The sequence below is a fragment of the Colobus angolensis genome, unplaced genomic scaffold (assembly GCF_000951035.1).
Source record: "Colobus angolensis palliatus isolate OR3802 unplaced genomic scaffold, Cang.pa_1.0 Scaffold214, whole genome shotgun sequence".
Lineage (NCBI taxonomy): Eukaryota > Metazoa > Chordata > Mammalia > Primates > Cercopithecidae > Colobus > Colobus angolensis.
In genome coordinates, this window is record NW_012115311.1 from 3,024,933 (window position 1) to 3,043,397 (window position 18,465).

Here is an 18,465-nt window from a genome sequence, read left to right on the forward strand (position 1 = left end):
TGAGCTGAAGTTTATAGCAATAAAAAACACATAAGCCTCCAAGTGAGCTGAAGTTTATAGCAATAAAAAACACATAAGCCTCCAAGTTTCTAAAAACTAGCAAAAAAGACTACCAATAAAACATTTTTTTTTTTAAAAAGGCTAATTTGTAGCCCTATTTTTCATTAGACGAAATTTATTCCTTTGGGAAACAGGAACATAAAACTGTCTTCAGATCTCTGGATAGAAAATTAGCTGTAATGGAAAAAATGAAGAGATCATCTGTGCTCTTTTTATTTCTGGGAATCAATGAAGTCTCATTTTTAAAAATCACATGAATAAAACGAACTAAAAGTAATGATCTTTAACAGTGGATCTTCAGGAAAAAAGTGAAAATAGACTCTCATTACAGTATTACAATTCACTCAGTGATAATGTATAGATTTTTTTTGGTTGAACCAGAATCTTACTATGTAAAACACAGCATGAAATAAATGGGCCATCAGCTGAGGTCCAGAAATCTTATGGGTTCTGAGAACAGCTGCGATAATGGCACTACTTACAGAAACTGAGAACTCATTATCTCTAAAAAATGGTATCTGAATCAGCCAGGACTGTAGAACCAGGAATTCAAGAACCTGAATTCAATACCCTGAATTCAAGAACATAACTGGGCCAAGGAATACCAGAAATACTGTCTTTATAATCCCATTTCTTCCTGAATTCCTAGGGTAATGCCAGGACATCTCAGGTATTGCCTTAAGCTACAGCCACAGGTGAATTGTTTCTCTGAAAACTTTCTCCATAGCTGTCATTCAGCTGTGCTCACTTCATTTTTCAGCTTTTTTTGTACTAAAAATATTTGATGGCAGGAAGATTTCAGACATACTTCAGTCAGTAGAATTTCAAAAACATTAACACCAATTTCTGCAATCTTTGCACTTTGAGCAACAAAGCAGTTACGATTTCACAATCTTTTATGAAAGAGAACTGGAAAAGGAAAATAAGAGTCAAGGATTCCAGTCATTGCTTTTAGAGACTGCCACTTTATTTGGCTTCAGTTTAGAGTTATTTAATCTGAGAAGAGCAACTGATGCTTTAAAGAGGAAAAGTCCCTAGACAAGTTCAAGGAAAGATCATATTAACAGGCTCCTTGTCAAATTTCTTAATTCCACAGAAGCACAATATAAAGTTTGTTAAAAACATGTGATTTCACGAATCGTTAAAGAAATTACAATTAGATTCAGCAACTCTGATTTTAAACAATACGAACAAGGACATGTGCAAAGATGTGATTTCCAGTAAGATAATTTAATAGATATTACTATACATACCACTTCCTACATCCGTGATCCAGATGGATTGTTCATATAGAGTACTGGCTGCAAATATACCATGAGGTGTGTCAACTGTATAATTCCAGGCTCGTAGGAAATATCCATCCTCTGTGAACACTAATATCTTTGGGATGTTATCCCCTCTCTGAAGGTATACAAAAAATAACTTGTTAGGATCAGTTTTAAGGAAAGGTAATCTGTATCTTGGCGAAGAAAAAAAAAATAACTGAGAATTTTACTAATATTTCAAAAACCACTTTCAAAATCTAACATATCTTTCACGTTCGAAACCAAAATACTTGAAACCAACTCAAAAATAAATTGCACAATTAGCATGATATAAACGCATATAGTCAGTTACTACAGCAAGACAGGAAGGCTGTTGTTTCGTGTTCATAATTTTTTTAAATCTCTATTTTACTTACTTGACCTATGTAAACCAATCCGTTGAGGGAGTCAACTGCAACACAAAATGTTATTCCGCTAAAATATTCTGGGTGCTTAGGCCAATCCACATCCAGCCGGTAAAGAATTTTCTCAGTTCTCCAGGAAACTGCGAAAGCAATGTTCCTCAAAACCTTAAATAAAATCAGACAATTCAGATTTAGTTTACCCTGTAGGTAAGAAAAAAGGGGGGGGGAGGCGCGGGTGGTAACAGGGCTTATTGTTAAGCATGCCTTGACAACTAGAAGTTTGCTGGACTGAAATAATTCCAAAGAAATGGGCTTATGCGCCTAAAGACCAACACGACCACAATAGAAGTCTGCAAATTATTTGAGGGTGTAGTAGGAGTTGGGAAAGAGGAAAATGGCCATGTAACATACACAGATTTTTAAACTCAAATTTTGTAACAGTCAAGGCAGTTCGGACCCAGGTGCAAGCTTTGAGACACGCTACTGAGGGAACCAGGGCCTGCCACCTCCATCCCACGACCGTGGCGACGCCTCCCAACAGGGCTATCCGCACACCCGACAGTCATTTCCTCACTACCCAACTCACTGGAGAGCCACAAAAACGCGAATGCAAAACCAGAAATGCAAGAAAGAAGCCAGCACTGGCTACGCAGACCCAGAATCTCGCCATGACCAGACGGGAAGCCAGGCGAGGGAGGGTCCGCAGGTGTCTGGGGGAGGACCTGACAGCCTCAGGCCCGAACGGTTTGTAGCGGCACAGAGGGTCTGCCTGGGGCCCGAAGACCCTATCTCCGGTTTCCCTTCCCTGGAGGCACGAGCTTTCAGTACGAAAGGGAACAGAGACCAGGGCGAATGAAAATCAAAGAAGACCAGTTCCGGACTTCGTGTGCATTTCGGGGTCCCCGCCCTTCTGTCAGGTGCTTTGGGCTCACCCAGTGACCACCCTTTCCCGCCCGCAGGGCAGTCCGCGTCGCTGACTTCCCGTGGCCACCAAAGTATGGGCGCCCGTAGATATGCCTTAATCGCTCCCCATTTATTCTTTTTAATTCAGACGGCAAAATCAAAAGATCGCACACTCAAACACGAGGTATAGTGGGGATGACATTCAAAATAATGACAGCTAGGCTTCGGGAAGGATTTTTGCCACATCCTATTCCTACCATCCAGGCATACGCTATGGATGCCTATGTTCCCACACCAGGACCCCACCTCTGGCTTTCAGGAAAGAGGGGCCCAAGCTGGCTGCGCAGTGTTGAGTTTACTTGGGCGCGACTGGCTCTATAGTAGGTCCCCATGAGCTGGTGGGGGCTGTAGGGGTAACCAGGCAGGGCGCCTGGCGCTGTTGGGGCTGCGTTTTTCCGGAGTCCCCCTATGCGAGGCCGTGCCCCTCTTCGCCCGGCTCCCGGTGCTCTCCAGCCGCCGGCCCGCTCCCGGAAGCCGCAGCAGCTGGTAACAAAGAGCCTGCCGGCCCGCCTGCTGCCGGGGCCGAGGTACCCAGGAGTCGAGCGCAGCGGCTGGGGATGAGCGCGAGCCGGACCATGCGTCCGGGTTCGCGGCGGTGAGGGTCGCGGCCGGCGGCCGAGGCGCAGGTGCGGGTCGAGAGACCGGCGCCTCCCTCCCCGCCGCCCGTGGACTCCGAGTGCAGGTGTTTCTGCTCTGCCGGCCGCTCCACCTGGGCAAGCGGCTTCAAGAGCTACCTGTGGCTGCACCTGGCCCTCAGCTGCAGGGAAACGGCACTCAGCCCCGCCGCGGAGCCCGGGTTTTTCTGCAAAACTCAGGGGACTTGGCTCTTGCCCGAGGTGCCCTGAAGCATTGTGTGAATAAGCTGGGGAAGCCTCACTGGAGTGTTTTTTCTTTTTAATAAAAAAAAAAGTTTTCCTCAGTCTCAGTTTTTAGAAATTTTTTTGCGAAGTTTGCAATACTCTCTACCTCTTCGCATCCTCTCTTGCTCGTGGAGTCTTTTTCCTCCTCAGCTATAAATATTTTTACTATCGGCGGAGCTGACCAGGGATGAACGTCTTGTAATTGCAAGTATAACTGTTAAAACCACATCGGGGTAGTAGTCAAGATGGATAAAAAGTCCTTTGAAATGGTGCTGGATGAAATTAGAAAGGTAATTACACTCGATTCCAGGAATTATTTTATGAGATGAATTCTCGTGGTTTAGACTCTCTTTGAGGTCCTGTGTGCAGATTGTGCAGAATGAGGATCCTAGGATTGCCAAATGGGTTTGAATTATCACGTGTAATGGAGGAGTTTGTATCTTGATACGTTTCCAATACAAATAGAAATTAAGTTATGTTAACGCCGAATTTGAGACTCAGCGCGGTGTCGTGGGAATGATATTCAGACGGCCCTCCGTTCCAAAGCCAGCTTTACAAATCCTTAATAGCTCTGTACTTGGGGGCGAGTGGTTTAGTATTTTTGAGTTTATTGCCTCATCTTTCAGTAACACAAGAGTGACTGAAAACTGGAGGTAATACGCAGAAAGTTTCTTTTATGGTAGTTATTATGATGGGTTTTTCAAATCTAAGCATGAGGTAGAATATATTTGTTGCGTTGGCCATGCAAAATTCCTGTCCTGATGTTAAGTGTGGCATTACGTTTAAAGTCACGTTCTTAGGCATTGGCCGTCAGTAACTTGAGGTTCAAAATTTTTTCTCCTGCTTTCCAAGTTTTTGCTGCTTTTTGAGGCTATTGTGTGGATCCCGTCTCCCAGAGTGAACCAGATAGCAACAACTCTGGAAGGTAGTCTTGAGCCTAACAATATCTCAAGCACAAAAATACCGAAAAGTTACTTATTTTAAAATGTAAGGACGATGTACCATTGTTACGTCAACACACGGTGCTTTCTTTCGGCTTGCTTTCGGCCTTCCGGGCAATTATTCTTCCTCACCTGCATACCTTTACGACCCTTGACTGCAGCGGAAGAAATTGTTGCCATGTGCTCTGGTGCTTATTTCAGTTTACAAAGGTGTTACTAAAATTGTCTCTGGTCTTGCACTTTTACTCTGGTTTTATACAGCTTTTTTGTTTTTTCAAATTGACGTGTTTGAGTTTTCCTATTTGATAATACTGAACGTTTTTTTTTTTTGAACAAATTCTGCTTTTGCAAATCCGATGTGTCCAATTAATTTTTGAAATAAAATGTTGGTTTGCTAACTCTATGCCTAGGAGTTTGTCAGAATTTGTTCATAAGCTGATCTTTAATTACTTTTCATGAGAAAATAATTGGTGAGTCCAAGTAGACCGGCAGATTTTTTCTTTTGAACATACAGGGTCTCGGTGTGCATATTCTCTTCCTAGTGTCATAAAAATGTCACAGTAAATTCTAAAGAGGGGAATAGGGAAATTTTCCAGATACAAAAGTCCTGTTCACATGAGATGGCAACTTAAGTCTATATTTCTGGTCAGCAGTTAAAACATGTCTTCTGCTGGCTTTGCCAAATGGTTAGATACATCAGTATTGTCATGGTCTATTAAAATGGAATAAAATATTGGCATATCTAAATATGAGCATTACTGTTGATTTTTTTAAAAATTGCTCTTTGTGAATGTAAGTTTAAACCAGGTCATCTCTTGAGTATCACAGTGAGTTTATATAATAGATAATACTGATTGTCATTACTGTCATTTAAAACTAGTGGCATTTAAGAAGCCACTAGCTGAAGAACTGGGAAAGGGAGTAGAAAGGGGGAAAAAGCAACGCTTGATTGATTACTCAAAAAGGAGGGAGTAATAGCTATTAATTAGTGAGCACTTTGTGAGCCTGTTTTTAAGCACTTCTCCAGTCATGATTTGTTTTGATTCTCCTTACAACCCACGAGGTGTAGGCACTGTACTTCTTACTTAAAGCTGGCAGCCTACTCTCTGTGAGGTTCACTAGTCAGCTCAAGACTCCCCAGGTGGGAAGTTAGGGCCGGTGGGCCGTATTCAAACTATGCTTGCAGAGCACCATGCTGTCCTGCCTAGGGTTACAGCTGGGCCTCTCAGGCATTGATGGAAGAATTGAGATACGACTTGGCATCAGTACAATCCAAGACTTTGTTCAGAAACTTGTATTTGACTGTGTCCGATTATTACATTGATAGTAAAACTCCTAGGAGTATATTATTTAGAATGCCTTTTTCTCCCTTTTCAGTGAATATTGAACTACTGAGCACGCAGGATACTTAAGTTGACTGGTCATAATACTTTTTCCTAGCAGAATGATATATGTGAAAAATACGATTATAATTATTTTGTAGTACAAGCAAAGGGATTAGTTCATTTTTAATGATTAGTGGCAACCGACTTAAGATAGCTGTTTCCATCTCTAAGATGAGCAAATAGCTGCAAGGGGAGCCTGTGTGATTTAGTGAGCTCTAGATAGTACTGCATCAAAGCCACCAACTTCTCCCTCACCCACTGAGAGATTCCGTAAAGGAAAGGAACCATCACTTACTGATTACCTATTATGTGTCACATCTAATGTCCGCTATTATAGTTTGCATAGTAATTCTTTGGGGTTAGTGAATGGTGTTCCCTGTATGAGTGAGGAAACTCAAAGGGAATTAAAATACCTCTCAAAGTCTACACTGCCAGTTTAGTGGCAGGCACAGACAACGAATTCAGGGCTTCTTGCATTCTTATATCCCTATAGAAATACTGAGAGCCTCAACTAGACCTTGTCTTATTCTTGCTTCCTGTCACTTAGCACATAGATATTCAATAATTGATGAGTAACAACTTCTGATATGTTTAATCTTAAAAATGACAATATGATTGGATTTGGAATGTTTTGAAACTCTTTAAGTATTTAGGAAATCTAAATGTAACGCGTGCTAATGTTGAATCATGTCTATTACAGTTGTATTCCCTTTCCTCGTAGAAGCGGGTAGGGAAGCCCAGCAGATCTTCCTGCTTGGTAGAAGCGGGTAGGGAAGCCCAGCAGATCTTCCTGCTTGCTCAGTGTGTCCCTCACAGTAGAGAACCTGGAAAGGTGGAAGGAAGGGCCTCTCACCACAGTGACCTTAGTTCCTCTGCATGACAGGGCTGAAGTAGACCTGCCCCTGTTGAGTTGCTTAGGCAGTTTTGATAGATGCTTATTACTGTGCTGTTTACGTATATTAATGCTGTTTTACTGTGTGTGTGTGTGTTTTTTTTTAGGCTGTTTTGACAGAATACAAATTAAAAGCAATTGAATATGTGCATGGATACTTTTCTAGTGAACAGGTATTCCTCATTATTTGTTTAAACAAAGCCTTCTTTTTATACCAATGTTCTGGTTAATGTGTGCTGGCCGAATTCAGAATTGCTTTTACCTTTTTGCTGTATTTATTCAGGAACTCGAGAAGCTCTCAGTTTTGGCAGAAAACTTCACAGAATTTATAATTCAGGGACTAAGCATCTCTCCACTTTCACCCCAATTCCTATTTTAAAATGATTTTAAATATAGGGTCTTAAAGCAATTCAAAGCGTTTATGGTTCTGGGCACAATATCAAAGGTTTAGAAACTTGTAATGATAAATTTACCCAAATTTTTATAGTTACATGTAAGACAATTACAAAATTCATCATGTAATATAAAAGAAAATGTGAACAAATAATGAAATGTTTTTATATGAAGCCACTAAATACAAATTACAACAGTAAGAAAAATACACAGTGTTATTAATAAGTAGTTGCTGTAACTGCCGGATTATTAACATTTTAAGCATGATGGTTTAGTGAAAACTTTATTCCACCTTAGGACAGTTTGCTAATTCAAATAAATGTGTGTCACACACACAAGGGGGCATGTTTCTGAGGGATAGTTGGAAAATTCTTGGTAGAGAAATCAGGCATAAATATTAATAAGAATGTCTGGAGAACAGCTCAGGGAAAGGATGGACAATAAATTATGTATTGAGTTAATAAATGCTCCAATTGAGTTAGTAAATGGTCCAACTTTTCATTGGTTTCTCAAGAACTTCAAAACTTGAAAGCATGAATGACCTTAAGCCTATAGAAGTTCTGCCCACTAAATTCTCAAAAGCTACTTTATGATTTGCATTTGTTGTCTTTGTGTCAGTTTTTCAGCTTTCCCATTGCTTTACAAAGTTACTTTATGCTCTTAAAAATTTAAATGTTTTGGCCAGGCACGGTGGCTCACACCTGTAGTCCCAGCACTTTGGGAGGCCGAGGCAGGCGGATTACTTGAAGTCAGGAGTTCAAGACCAGACTGGCCAACATGGTGAAACCCCATCTCTACAAAAATACAAAAATGAGCCGGGCGTGATGACTGGTGCCTGTAATCGAGAATCATTTGAACCCAGGAGGCGGAGCTTGCAGTATGCCAAAATTGCACCATTGCACTCCAGCCTGGGTGACAGAGCAAAACTCTGTCTCAAAAAAAAAAAATTTAAATGTTTTAAAAAGATTTATAATTTCTTACAGCTAATAGCATTTGTTTCTTGTGTGTATGTGATATACCACCCTGAGTGATGTTTCCATTTTGCTAAAGTCATTACAAAGTTTATTAAGCCTACTTTCTAAATGAGCTTATTGTATTAAAGATTTTTCTTTGTATCTTAGATATGGTGGCTTGTAAAATTTTATGGTTGGTGAAATATAGCATTTATTAGATATTAAGAATATTATTCCCATCAAAGTTTTAAGGACATACACTTAAATTAACTGGAAAGTATACATAATACTTATTTGCTATATATGTTTCTCTTTATAAGGAGTAAAAAAAATTTTTTTTTTTTAGCATATTTTCAGGAACTGTCTTCTTGTATCACTTTTTTCCCCCTTTGGAGCATCTTTTGAGGCAGTGAAACAGGGTGGTGGTGATCATGCTGAGACCTCAGTGTCCTGATCTTTATGCCCTGTGTTCACCGCTTATTGGCTATCTCATAATGCTTCCCTCATTTGTTTGAAGTTCTTAGGTGGTAGTGGGAGCTGGTCTGAGCTGCACAGTCTGAGCTCTCAAATGATGTATCATTTAGGGGCTGCTGGAGTGTAATTCATGTTGATTCTTGACATTTTTCAGGGACTAGATTTATGATTTGAGTTTATGTCCTGCACATTCAAGTTGAAAGACCTACTAGAACTGAAGTTAGTGGGCCTGCACTAAAACATACCACTGTGCCCTTGTGAGTGCTCTTCTCCCCTCACGTTGAAAAGCTTTCCATTCACAGTCCATCTTTATATTCCTAAGCCGACACTTGACCTCCGTCTAGTACTTTGAAGCATCCTTTTCTTATTAGGATACTTTGTTTTTTCTGTATTGTATATTTTTCTTTCTTTCTAGACCAGTGCTGTCTAGTAGAACTTTTTGTGATGGTAGAAATGTTCTCTCCTGCAGTGTGCCTTATTGTAGTTATCAGCCTCATGTAGCTCTTGAGCACTTGAAATGTGGCTTGTGTCACTAAGGAACTGAATTTTAAAATTTTATTTGATTGTAAGTGATTTAAGGTTACGTGACCGCGTGTCGCTATTCTGTTAGCAGTTTTCAGAGTTTAGTGCCACCTGTATCACCTGGGCCTGGGCTGCACATGTTGAATTATAATGTCAAGTACTGAAATATATCTTATAGAAATGTTTGCAAACATGCTGTCATTAGAGCTGTTAGTTCTTTGTTTTCAGGTGGTTGATTTGCTGAGATATTTTTCCTGGGCCGAGCCCCAGTTGAAGGCAATGAAAGCATTACAGCATGTAAGTAACTTATTTTTTCCTTTAGAACATAGAATTTAAGTATTTTTAACTCTCCCAGTTGTCAATACTTTATTTCAGTTGTAATTTATTTGCATTAGAAAAGCAAACTCTAAGCGTTATTGTACTTTGATTCAAAATAGCTATGTTAAAAAATTAACATTTTCCAAACTGTACATTTGAATTGTATGCCACGGTGTCCTGATTGGCAAGTTAGAGGAAAACTTCACCGGCAAGCAAAATATAGGATTTGAATTCCTAATTGTTCTTTGCACTTCTGTTTTTTTAATATCTATCTTCACCATCTTTCTGTTTAGTCTTAGTAGAGTTAGTACTGTCCAAATAAATTTTCAGTGATGATGGAAATTTTTATATCAGCACTGTCCATTATGGTAGACACTTGAATGTGCCTCATCTGAGGAACTATATTTAATTTTATTTAATTGTAATTAGTTCAAATAGGTACATGTGCTTAGTGGCTACTATATTGGATAGCACAGCTCTAGAACCTAGGTCAGCAGGAGCATCTAGATCACACAGGAGTATCTGGCTGTGTAGGAAGATTTTTGAAGCAATATCAGGCCTGGGTATCTTCAGTGGAATCAATTTACAGTTCCTTGACTTTCTAAAGTGATGAGCCTAGGAAAGTATCTGGGTCTGTTAGTGCTACTTTCTGATCTCCTCTTTAATATTTGCTTTTTTACTGCTTTACTAAAGAAAGAGTTACCGCTCCTGTTCTCCGGGGGTGAAGATGTTTCTCCAGGTTCCAAAAGGACGGTGCTTTGCTCTTGAGAGGGAGAGCAAAGCAAAGAGGCTCATAAGAAATACTGATAAGGGGCTCGGGGTGGTGGCCAAGCCTGTAATCCCAGCACTTTGGGAGGCTGAAGTAGGAGGATCACTTGAGGCCAGGAGTTCTAGACCAGCCTGGGCAACGTAGCGAGACCCTGTCTCTACAAAAATATAAAAACTTTAAATTAGCTGGGTGTGGTGGTGTGCTCCTGTAGTCCTAATTACCCAGGAGGCTGAGGCAGGGGGAATATTGATGAGGGCTTTGCTTTATTTTATCAGGACAACAAACTCATGACAAAACTCTGAGGCCTGCTTGCCTGTCTCCCTGCCTTAGACTTAAAATTCATAGGTGAGAAGGGTATCACAGGGACAACTCAATACACTTACCTGAATTAAATTAAGTCTGACCTTTTCTAACAAAGTCAGTCTGATTTGATTGTTCCCTCACTGAAGACTGATTTCACCAATTAGTTTACCTGATAAATATTTCCGTAAATTAAATGAGCTAAATTAGTAGTTTCAAAGTTCTTACAGATATATAAATGTATTTAAGAAAATCGAATTTTCATGAGTATTTAAACTTCTGATAAAATTGTTAGGTATCAATTTAAAAATATACAAAGGGGCATATAGTTTTATCAATTCTTCTGGTAGTGCATAAATAATAGTATGTGAAAACCACTGTTCCAAATTTTAGGAACTTTTGGATATTGATTCTAGCCAGTCTTACTTCTTATGTTGATGTTGCTTTTAATTTTCCTTCACTGTTAACATAAATCTCCGAATTGGCCAAATCTTCTGGATGTTCTTCAAAAATAAAGGTACCCTAGTCAAATAATCATGTAACTTTCCACACAATATTTTTGCATCACAATGCACATTAAATTAAAATAAGACTTAAAGTTCTGCAGTAGAGAAACCTGTTTAACCCAGCTTTCCCCCTACCTTATGTGGCTAGTGTAACCTTTTTCTGTAATATGTTTAACACCATGGAAGCACTGATCTGTGGTATACTTAGCCCCCTGAGGAGCATAATAATGTTTTTCTAACCTTTGAACAATTTAATCTCCCATATGTATGAGTATAACCTTTTTATATAACCTTTCTGAGGAAAGTAATACTTCTGATTTTTTTAATTCTGTAAGTGAACACATCGTGAAATGTGGATAAAAAAAGAGCTTGTAGGAGAACTTAGATCTTCGTTAGATCTTCAGCTGAAATGGTTACATTGATAGAACATAAGTATAATTCATTTATTTTTAGAACTTTCTTTTGAGTAAGTGGTTTTCACCTAAAATGTGATATATTTTATCTAAAATGTTTATATTAAGAGCATTTAACTATACTTCCAGAAAAAGGTAATTTCTGGCATGAAAATTTCACGTGTTAAAAATAAAATTATTTTTTGCATTAACAGAAAATGGTGGCTGTCCAGCCGACAGAAGTGGTCAATATACTCAACTGTTTCACTTTCAGTAAAGACAAACTAGTTGCTCTTGAACTGTTAGCTTCGTAAGTATTTCCTTTTCTTTTTACTTCATTGGGAAAAAATGTGGAAGCCTTTTAAGTGTCTAAGTAGTATGTGTTAATGTGTCAAAATTGTAATAGTAAAAGGAACTCTAACAAAATACAGTCAAAAGCATAAGGATACATTCTGATTTCTTCATGAGAAAAAGTAGTGTACTTATTACACATATGGTTATAACTTATAAAATGAAGGGGCTTAACAAGATTGTTTAATTTGATTTTTTGTATTTCAGTTATTCGCTTTGTCTTCCTACTCTGAAAAGACAGGAATTTAAGAATTAGAGATTCTTTCACTTACTGACACAATAATTTTTTTTTTTTTTGGCAAAGTGCTTGTTTTTTCTGAGCCTTATTTGCCTCACTTGTAAAAATAAGACTCTTACCCACTTAGTAGAGTAATGAACCCTAAATATCGGAAAGTCTGAAAGTACCTACCACAGCATTTGACAGATGACCATAATGAATGTAAGCTCAAAAAGACAAGGAAAGAACCTACTCCTTTGCGTAACTGAAGAGTGTATAAGTTATTTATTTGTAACACATACATTTTTAAGTCCTTTTTATATTCATAGGTGTCCATAAAAGCACAAAATTAAAATAAAACACAATATAAAACTTTATACATTTAGCATAAAATGACTTTTATGCATTTTGCACATGGGTGGATTCTCTTGCCATAGCTCTCCTAACTATCACTGAAGAGAGTATATTTTGAAAAATCTCAAAATAGTGATTTTTATTTACCGTATTACTGTTTTACTTTTCAGTAATCAGATAAACCTCAGTTATTATATTTATATGTAAACATGTTATTTAAATTGAGCTATTAAAAGTAAATAGTCACACTTTTCTCCCTGTGTCACGGGGAGAGCTTACTCAGATATGTTTGTGCGGTAAACAAAGATTGCTTACCTCTATGTATGGTCAGGTTTTTAAACAAGAAGCTAAATTGTGTTTTCTTGGTAGGAACATTATTGATGCACAGAATTCTCGTCCTATTGAAGATTTATTCAGGATAAATATGTCTGAGAAGAAACGGTGCAAGAGAATACTTGAACAGGTAGTTTTCTGAAGATTGCCATGTACTTGGTATGCTGGTTTTTCTGAACGTTGAAGGCGAAAAAGCACTTTTCTTCTTACTAACTTTGGTGAATAACTCGAATGCTGTTGTACAATGGGTTAAAAATGAACATCTCTGTGGTCTATGGAGTGGAAATAGAGCTGGTTGACAGGGACACTCAAGGGGGAAGAGATGGCTTGAGAGTGAGAAGTTGGTTGGCCACTCAGCTTGAACCTCATGGAAATGTTTATGTCTTGATCCCTTGGTACCTTTGCCATGGCTTCAAGTTTTTGCTTTAAACTTTATTTAGGAACTTAACTTTTCAAATTTGCTTTGTTAACCAGTTTATTTTAAATCAGATTCATAAGAGATGAATATTAAAGCAAGTTTATTAGTTAAAACTCCCGTTTATTAGTTAAAAATCTATAAGAATTGGAGCAATAGTACTTGTCCAACCCTAGAAAACTTGATTTGTCATCTAAGGTAGTTACTTCTAAGGTAGGATTGTGGTGGCTGGAAGCTGAATTAATTAATTATTACGAGCCTGGCAGTTCAGCTGTATTTAATGCTCGCAAACTCCTTGAAGCCCAGGGGTGGTAGGCAAATTGGCCTTAGTCACGCCTTGTTGTGGAAGTGTTAAGAGCTGAGCCATGTTTCTTCAGTAACTTCCTTATCAGTTTTCTTGACTAAAACCTTTAAGGCAACATGGGTATTACTGCTGTAGTTTTCTTTCTTATGAAGTGTTCCGATCATGTCACTTTCCTTCTCAGAAATTTTCTGGGCCTGAGTGTTCTGTGGAATAGGCCCTCTGGTCAATGTAAGTTAGTACAACTTTTCCACAAGGTAAACTTGAAGAGCCTTTAAAGTATTTATACTTTTTGGCCCCAAATTTCTACTTCTAGGAATTTATCTGAAGGAAATGTTGAAATATACAAATTTATATATAAGAGCATTCACCCCGGTATTCTTTATTATAGTGAAAAATTCAAATGATTTTAGGGTTGGGGTATTTAGTATAGGGGCTGGGTTATATAGCTAATATACATGTATGTTTGTGAATGGATTTATACAACCAATATGTAATACATATAACATTGTACATGGGAATATATATATACACACACATATAGCTGGATATTTCTATAACGTAATATAGATACATCAGAATATGTGTTGCCTAATACAGTGTTTTTTCATTTATTAATATGTATTGAGCACCAACTCAGTATGTGTGTGGCATCATTTAGAAGCTGGGGATGCAGTAATAAACAGACCTAAATCCCTTCCTTTACTATTTCTCATAAATACGTAACAGTATATTGAACATTATTACTTGGTTTTTCAATGGTATTTAGCTCTTTGGACCACCCAGTGTCATGTTATTTGTTTATGTTGTCCTCCACTGGGTTGTAAAGAGCAGGGACCATGTTTCTTTCATCTCTGTGTCCTCTTTTCCTCAAATGTAACATGACCTTAGCGTTTGTAGATTTGAACTGTTATTTCTTGATAGTTGAAGAAATGGGACAGATTAGATAATACTTTTTTACACCATTTACAAAATCTGTTGTGAAGACATTCTTTGAGTCTGTTAGTTGCAACATTATTATGTTACCATTTTAATTGTTCCATTTAAATAAAGTGATTTTACTTATTACTTTTGGTCACATTCACCACTGTAAGTGCTGAATGATGTATGAGCAGATTGCATGTAGTGCTGTTCCTTAACTCATTTTTTTTTTAGCTGAGCTTCCCAATGTTCAGAATACTTGACTTTAAGAATTTTTTTTCTACCCCTCTTCTTTGTTATATTACAGGCTTTCAAGGGGGGCTGCAAAGCTCCTCATGCTATGATATCTTCTTGTGGAACGATCCCAGGAAATCCATATCCCAAAGGAAGACCTAGCCGCATAAATGGAATTTTCCCAGTAAGCATACTTCTATAGCTATATATGAAACTTCTCATGGTTAAGTATGAAGCGTAGAATAAGTTAATGGTATTTAAAGGAAAGGAATTTTATGTCAGTAACTTAATTCCTAGGCTCACCACTGATTGAAAGTTCATGTCTAAACTTCATTAGTGTATTAAGGATATTTATATAAAATCTATAGAACAAGACAAATAGGATGATTTTGTTTTATTTTTCAAAGTACTTTAGAAGCACTGATTTACATTTAGTAAAGGAACAGTTCTCAAATTCTCAGTGTTGTTACAATCCCAGTTTCATTCAGTGAAGTGTGTTTGGGAAACTTTGCATGCAGTGTTTCCTTCCTGGAGAATCACACTGCATATAAAGGCTCTGAGAAGTATATAAAAAAGAAACTTGTTTTTATATCATCTAATGTTCCTCGAACCTCTTTGTAAAACAACTTTCTCAAAGAATATTATATTTCTGTTGCCGCATAACAACCCCACAGCTTAGTGGATTAAAGTAATAAACGTTTATCACCTCACATGGTTTTTGTGGGTCAGGAATATTGGAGCGCTTAGCTGGGTAGTTCTGGTTCAGGTCTTTTCATGAGGTTACATTCATCTGAAAGTTTGATTGGAGCCCAAGAATAGGGCCTCAAGGTGACTCGTTTACATGCTTGGCAAGGTAGTGTTGGTGGTTGGCAGGAGTCCTTTGTTGTCCACCACAAGGACTTTTTTGTAATGCTGCTTGAGTGTCCTCGTGACATGGCAGCTGGCTTCTACCAGAGCAAGGAATCCAAGCAAGAGAGGACAAATGGAAGCTGCCTGGAAGTCAGATGCCATCCTTTCTGCCATATGCCATGTGTTACATAGGTCAGCCCCATTCATTCTGGGAGGGAACGGTGCAAGGGCAGGTAGGAGATGAGGATCGGTCAGGGACATCTTGGGAGTTGACTCCCACGCTAGTATATACCATTTAGCCACACACACTGTTAGGGTGATGGCATACTGCAATAATCTATCAACTTATTCTGATCTGTAAATTTTAGCAGTCTTGAATAAGGTCTCATTTACCCTTGACAGTATAAATAATCACACTTAATCTTTGTAGAGAACACCATTTTTTCTTATCTACTTTCAACTGTAACATAGGTACTCTTATTCTTTGAGGATTATACATACTGTGGCATTGGAAGTTCATTTCTGTTAGCTCCTTTTGTGAAGGAAAAAAAATTAGAACATACTGTATTCCAAAAAAAGGCAATAATATAGTAAAACAATGCAGCATCCACATTGTATTCGATATTGTAAGTAATCTAGAGATTATTTAAAGTAGATGGGTGGATATGTTTAGGTTATATGCAAATACTATGCCGTTTTATATAAGAGACTTGAGCATCCATGTATTTTGGTATCTATGAGGGAGGCCCTAGAACCAGTCCCTCTGGATACTTGATCTTTTCCTGTCATTCTGTGTTTTTCGTGTTCACTTCTGAGTACCTTTGCATGTAATACGAGAGTTCCATAGCCTGGGAGGATTGAGGACCTTATCAGGGTCATGCCGCCAGGCGGTGCAGAATTGAAATGGGAATGCAAGTCTTTACCCTCTTACCAAGTCCTTTTCTTCAGTGTAATCCTGTGAGGTTGGTTATTATTACTGGTTTGAGGGGTTTTGTTTTTAATTCTGAATTTTTTTTTTTTTTTTTTTTTTAATAGGGAACTCCTTTGAAAAAAGATGGCGAAGAATGTACTAATGAAGGCAAAGGAATAGCTGCACGGATCCTTGGACCATCCAAACCAGTATGTTTAGAAAAGGATGAAACAAGCCCAAACTCCTTCCTACTTAAAGTTTTCTTTTTACTCAAAGCATAAATTTTATTTTTGTGTTGCAAAGTTTGAAGTATTCTAGAAGTTGTAGGAGAGAGAGAGAGTGAATGGTTGAGGGAAATACAAATATTTAACAGTATTAAGAGCCCCTTTGAGGTTAAGCTTTTTATGTTAAAGTAAAATCAGTCAAATTGCTTTCAGTTTTTTTCTCGAGACACATTCAGCTGCTCAGTTGCAGATATGGAGTGCGGAGAGTTTGTTTTAACTAAGTTTGTAGTTTAGCTGAATTAGTGTTAGTGAAACCACAGTGAAGCTAGGAGGTTGAAAGTATTTACAAGATAGTGATTATAATGATTGCATTGTAAACAGGACAGGAGAAGACAACCCTATGGGTTGAAGGATCTTTGGAGTTGAAGTACTAGAGGCCTGCATACAACCACCTTGCAAAACCTGCCCGTCCACATGACAAGAACTCCAGTGGAGTTGTTTATGGCAGAATAGTCACACATCGTGGTTCTTGCACAAGACTTCAGACAGGGCCACAATTATGGCAGCTGGAAATAATCTGGCTACCTTACCACCAGGAGATCCTTTCCCCTGCCTCGCAGGCATGCACAGGCTCTCTCTGTAGGTGTAAAGTAGAGCATTTATTTAGCTTAGCTTCAGGTACTTCCAGTTTTCTACAGACCAGTTCTTTAAATGCTTTTTGTTACTTAGATAAGCTCCATCAACTGTAAAATAAGTATTGGTGGATTTATGGATTTCAAAGGGCGGAACAACTAACATACTGAATTCCGGATTCCAGTCTACATTCTACTAGAGTTGTCAGAATGCCAAATGCTAAAGCAAACAGTGCTTTTTTCTTCCAAAAGGAGAAAAGAGGGTGGGAATGAGGATGAATTCCTGTCACTTTAGGAGGATGTTGCCACGGGGAGTTCTTGCGTCATTTGAGATTGTAAAACCTAGACGTTTTCTTGTCTTTGTTATGTAGGAGGAAACAGGAATTCTTGGTTTAACTTAGGCTGGGCCTGGGAGGAGTTTGCTGTTTACAATGAGGTCTAACCCCTTATTGGAGATGATTTTTAAAAATAAACAGCTTTGTGACCATCTTTGGCAAGATCTATGTTTGGAATTTAATAGCAACCACATTTATTAAAGCAAAGAAATTTCTGTCACTTGTCGTCGCATGTAGTCCGGTAGTTGGTATGCTGGGACATTTTTAGCATATTAGGACTGAATATTTTGAAAGACAAGTTGCCAAGGAGACGGCTTATTTGGTTTTCTTCTAACTGCTGTGTTTTTCCCCATCTTTTAGCCTCCTTCAACATATAATCCACATAAACCTGTTCCTTATCCAATACCTCCATGCCGACCACATGCAACTATTGCACCAAGTAAGGAGTTCCCTTATTTTTTACTTGTTTTTCTTTTTTGCTGTTTATTTATTAAATTGAAAGTAAGTGCTGGTCTATGTGCTTGGGAAATCTGTAGCACCTCTGATACGCTACTGTGAGCTTAATTATGCCCATAGTTAGCTAGTAGTGTCCTGGCCTAGAACACTGTAGCAGACTGTTTATTTAGGATATTTTCTTTATGATAAATTACAGATTACTTTTAGTCATTCATTATTTATGAGTTTTCACTTGGTAAATCATCTTGAATTCCTTTTTTGGTAGTTGGTGTTCAGAGGCGTCATTAATGCATTTAACTTGTATATGTGTTTGGCAGGAAAGACAAATAATTTAATTATAGCAGGTTCTGCCTGCCATGCCATTCACTGAGCTTATCCCTGCAATGAGCATGCAGTGGGAAATAGGAATCTCTGGTTGTTTCATTTGGTGTCAGTTTTCACTTAACTCTAGACCTAGACCTCTATCTAAAATCAACTCTATTAAATAGGAGTTTTTATAATGAATAGCTGCATTAATATAGTTTGAACTCCTAGTC

The 18,465-nt window shown here is 38.3% G+C and overlaps 2 protein-coding genes across 3 annotated transcripts in view; one reads left to right on the plus strand and one right to left on the minus strand.

Annotated features, from left to right (window-relative positions):
• NHLRC3 (NHL repeat containing 3) overlaps positions 1-2,728 on the minus strand; it is a 10,205-nt gene extending 7,477 nt beyond the window's left edge. For both annotated transcript variants that reach the window (XM_011942984.1, XM_011942983.1), the window contains exons 1-3: positions 2,316-2,728; positions 1,742-1,894; positions 1,314-1,461 (exon numbers count right to left, since the gene is read on the minus strand). In XM_011942984.1, coding sequence (XP_011798374.1) covers positions 1,314-1,461; positions 1,742-1,894; positions 2,316-2,399 — 385 coding nt within the window. In that variant the 5' untranslated portion in view covers positions 2,400-2,728. The remainder of the gene's footprint in view (positions 1-1,313; positions 1,462-1,741; positions 1,895-2,315) is intronic.
• Positions 2,729-2,929: 201 nt separating this feature from the next.
• PROSER1 (proline and serine rich 1) overlaps positions 2,930-18,465 on the plus strand; it is a 29,035-nt gene continuing 13,499 nt past the window's right edge. Inside the window, exons 1-8 of the mRNA XM_011942982.1 lie at positions 2,930-3,842; positions 6,878-6,943; positions 9,341-9,409; positions 11,613-11,707; positions 12,689-12,782; positions 14,597-14,707; positions 16,408-16,491; positions 17,834-17,912. Coding sequence (XP_011798372.1) covers positions 3,798-3,842; positions 6,878-6,943; positions 9,341-9,409; positions 11,613-11,707; positions 12,689-12,782; positions 14,597-14,707; positions 16,408-16,491; positions 17,834-17,912 — 643 coding nt within the window. The 5' untranslated portion in view covers positions 2,930-3,797. The remainder of the gene's footprint in view (positions 3,843-6,877; positions 6,944-9,340; positions 9,410-11,612; positions 11,708-12,688; positions 12,783-14,596; positions 14,708-16,407; positions 16,492-17,833; positions 17,913-18,465) is intronic.